We start from the raw sequence: 4,357 nt of genomic DNA, 5'->3' as shown, positions 1-4,357 counted from the left end.
TATGAGTTATAAGAAACTTAGGCAATTTCTAACCCAACTCCAAAAACACTATATTAGTGTAATTTCTACACCAAATCTTCTTTAACCCAACTGCAAAAGTTACACCATTTTAGTGCAAAACTACAGTACTGCATTAAATTTGGTGTGTTACTATTCACAACGCCAAACACTATTAACTTCTTTTATTATCAAAATATTAATTAAATAAATATCAATGGCAAGATAAACAGATATAAAATAGATAAATAATTATATAGCAATTAAATAATTACATATTGGAATAGTTTATTTTAGTTTGTTATTTTAATATTATTATATTTAAAATAATAAAAAATTATTTTAAAACGAATATTTTAGTGTTATACATTTTTGTGCAATATAATTACATAATAATTTTATATATATATATATATATATATATATGTATACATATCAAGTAATAATAAAATTTCTAACTAAATAATATAAAAATCAAAAATAAAATTTTGGTGTAAAATTTTGGTGTAAAATTTTGGTGTTGTGGTTGGAGATGAAAAAAAATTTTGACACTAAAATAGTGTAGATTTCACGCTAAAATGGTGTTATAGGTTGGAGATGCCCTAATACGTTCATACATATTACATAAGAGAACTCTTCGGGGTCTGAATGCGAATACAAAATTCATATATACATACGTTTAATAAGAGAGATAGATAAATCAAGCAATGTTGGTTGGTTGGTTGGTTGAACACTGTACTAACTTCATTAACTCTCGACGTGGTGAATACATAACTATAGCAAGTACTGTACCTATATTGTTTTGTTACTCACATATAGACAAAAAAACATCTATTTAACTTTCTGTTTTCTTTTAGTTTTGCATTGTTTTCACACACTTAAGTCAAATTAATTTAGGTCTACAGACAAATCCTCTTTACGCAACCAAATGCCAGAGGTTTTGCTACTTTATAGATTGCCACATTATGCAATGGATGAACATGCAGTTGAGAACATGCTTCAAACATGCCCACAAATCTTAGCTGAATGATTCACGTACTTTGTTATATATTCACTATAGTTTTACAAATTTTCAATATAACTCGGATAACATTTAAAATCTATAAAATCTGCGATCAAGTGAATGTATGTAATCAAATCATTGAACCAAATGAAATCTTACTAGAAAGATCCGTTTCATTCTTTAAACCAAGAGAACAATTCGACCACCTTTCAAATAGTTTATTGTTCTCTTAGTTTGAAAGATGGACAGAGAGAATCAAAAACAAAAGAGATCATGCAACTGGTCGGATCTCATAAAGCATATTCTTACCCTTATGGATAACGTTTTTTCTTCCTTTTTTGACATTCAAAAGACCCCTTACGGTTAAACAAAGTGCAACATGACTTCATTGTGTAACAATTGTCAAAAGAGGAATCTTCCTTTTTATTTTCATACCGTTCGAGCTACAAGAAAAAGTAGGCGTGGAGAGTATAATATAAAGTAATTACCATTTTAATTATTTGTTACGGAGATAAACATTGCGGTGCAAAGAAGTTTAATCACACCCGTAAGTTATGTTGACTAAATGGCCAGTTATATAATGCCATAACAATTAAACACAACTAAGATGTTTCCAACTCCCGAAGATTTGATAATTATGACAAGATTAGTTTTAGATTTATAAGTACAAATCGCGTGAGAAGTCATCTAATTTTAATCATATAAAAGTTAGATAAAACAAACATTTTTAAAAAAATTAAGGACAGCTTCAAGGGAATATGTACAGCTAAAAGATCTATCGTCACAAGTCAGTCACCGACTTGAACCGACCAGAACGTGGGCGCTAATCACTACCGTTCGTTTCAAAAGAAATCGAACGCCGCTGGTTTGTTACTTCTACCACTAAACGTCGCCGCTTTCTTCGGTCTCCTTACGTCAGAAGGAATCTCCGGCGGAGTCAACGTACGGATAAGCGCAAAGTTTAGACCTTTGAAAAACGGATGAACCTTAACCTCCGCGGCGCCTCGCCGCGACCCGAGTCGTTTAGTCGGGTCCTTGTTGAGCAACCCGGAGATCAAACTCCTCGCATGAAGCTCGAACATGGTAGCCGGCGTATCGGTCGGGAAAGTCAACTGTCTTTTCACGATGTTACGGAGTATGACGTCATTAGTCGGCGCGGCGAACGGAGTCCGACCGTAAATAATCTCGTACAGGAACACTCCAAAGGCCCACCAGTCAACGGCATTCCCATGGGACCCACCCGAGGCGACTTCTGGTGCAACGTACTCATGCGTACCAACAAACGAACCGGACCGGGCGGAAACCGGTTCAGCCACAAAGAGACGGTTCGGCTCTAGCGTCTGAACCTTTTTGGACCGCAAGACGCGGTGGAAAAGCTTAGCGAGGCGAGTGAGTCTACGTGGTGAAGAACGTGGTTGATTCTCAGGCGAGGAGGAGGAGGATTCGACGGCTGCGATTGAGTCAGAGCATAGGGAGAGGTCAAAGTCGGAGAGCATGATGTGACCGTCCGATCTAACTAGGATATTTTCAGGCTTGAGATCTCTGTAGATGATGCCCAACATGTGTAGATATTCTAACGCCACTAGAACTTCAGCCGCGTAAAATCTGTTACAAAATTATTTCAAGACAAAATAAATTATTAACATGTACAATAATATTTTAGCTAATAGTAAAAAAATGTAATAATAATTAATTGTTAATGTGATGGGTTGAAAAAGACTCTTCTTAACAATTCAAAGAACTGAAAAAGCCGACATGACAAGAACAGGTCAGGTTTTGTAAGAGAAGATACCAAAAGATGTACAGAGTCGATGCATGCAAGTTCGTATGACATTAATAATTTCCTTTTTAATAATCGAATTTTTATTCTTTAAAATAAAATAAAAAAGATAATTTTTATTACCTGGCGGAGGAAAGGGAGAATCTTCCGTCGGGCTGTCTATGACGAAGCGAGTGCAAGTCTCCGCCGGAGCAATACTCCATGACGATGCAAGAGAAATGCGAAGCTTCAAACTCAGCGTAAAGGGTCGGCAAAAAAGGATGGTCGAGCATCTTCAGAATCTTCTTCTCCATCTCAGCTCTGTGCATCTTCTTCTTCAACGCAAGCGCTTCTTTATCGACGACCTTCATCGCGAAATACGACCTCCGGCTCTCTTCTTCGTCTCCGGCGAGACGGCATAGGTAGACTGTTCCGATGTCTCCGGCGCCTACGCGGCGCATGAGGCGAAAATCTCGGAAGGTTAGGCCGTGTTTGCGCCGCCGGCGGATCTCTGCGTAGGCGAAGTCGGAGGAGCGGTGCGGTTTAAGGGAGAGGAAGCTTTCTTCCTCGGGGATAGTCGCGGTGGTTGACGGCGGTGTGTCGAAAGATAACCGGCTGAAACTGCTGCAGCTCTCTGTCCCGCTGCTAATAGGGGAGTTCGTGGTCCCTAAGCTCATCTCACTGTCTGATTCTCGTAACATCGATGGAAATCAAAGTAAAGAAAATCAAGAAACAAGGTTTATGTTTGAGAGAGACGAGGGAAGGAAGAAGGAGGAGTGTGTTTGGGTTTAGAGAGAGGCGAGAGAGTTGGTGAGGTGTATTTATGCTATGGAGGGAGGTTAAAAAAAAGGCTGTAACAGTAAAAAGACGTTACAGAAGCTTTCTTCCTTTTAACAGTGGTTAATAATTAAATATACTGTGTTTTACACTTTTCAACGCCATGTGAATTGAACAGAGAAAAATAAAAGGGAGCAAAGAGACCTTCGTGACGTAAGCGATTATGACACGTGTGGGAACTTGTCACGTGCCTCAAGATGCAGCAGTAGTAGCTTCCTTCCCCACTATCTTCTTGTTTTCTTTTGGTAATGGTGCAAAACTCCAAATATGGATTTTAAAATTTAGTGACTAATGTTTCGTTTATATTATTAGGTATACTTATTATTATTATCAGTTTATTGTTTCTAATGATTTGATATGATTATAATATGCCGACTATGGATATGCCTAATTATCATTAAAGACGATCCAGAGGCTGGAACTGGAAGGGACCCAACCTATGTACTAGGATGTTGTTGGCATTGTGTGGCTTCGTACTATGTCACGTTCCAAGTTTTGGATTCGAATCCAAGAAAGCTGGTAAGTTCTATATCGATGCAAATATTATATGCTATCTACCTAATTTGTTTTATCGATCTGATTCAGTTCCACCTCCTACATATTGTGTGTGGTTAAATTGAATATTGTTTTGCTACTTGAACGCATCTTAGACGTACAACTCTCAAATCTTGTGGACTGATCACTGTGAAAAGCTTTTTCTTCGTGTTCCAAAAAAAAAGGCTTTTCTTCTTCAGTTTACGTCGATTGTTTTTTGTGCGTAA

At 37.7% G+C, this 4,357-nt stretch overlaps 1 protein-coding gene across 1 annotated transcript; it reads right to left on the bottom strand.

Annotated features, from left to right (window-relative positions):
* Window positions 1-1,671: 1,671 nt before the first annotated feature.
* Window positions 1,672-3,543, bottom strand: LOC106391975 (protein kinase PINOID). Its single transcript, XM_013832736.3, has 2 exons — window positions 2,904-3,543; window positions 1,672-2,605 (listed from the first exon to the last, which is right to left on the bottom strand). Exons 1-2 carry the CDS (start codon window positions 3,458-3,460, stop codon window positions 1,843-1,845), a joined length of 1,320 nt encoding a protein of 439 aa, XP_013688190.2. The 5' UTR covers window positions 3,461-3,543; the 3' UTR covers window positions 1,672-1,842.
* Window positions 3,544-4,357: the final 814 nt, after the last annotated feature.

The sequence above is a fragment of the Brassica napus genome, chromosome C4, assembly GCF_020379485.1.
Source record: "Brassica napus cultivar Da-Ae chromosome C4, Da-Ae, whole genome shotgun sequence".
NCBI lineage: Eukaryota > Viridiplantae > Streptophyta > Magnoliopsida > Brassicales > Brassicaceae > Brassica > Brassica napus.
The sequence above is the reverse complement of the archived record's forward strand: the minus strand, read 5'-3'. Positions and strand labels throughout refer to the sequence as shown.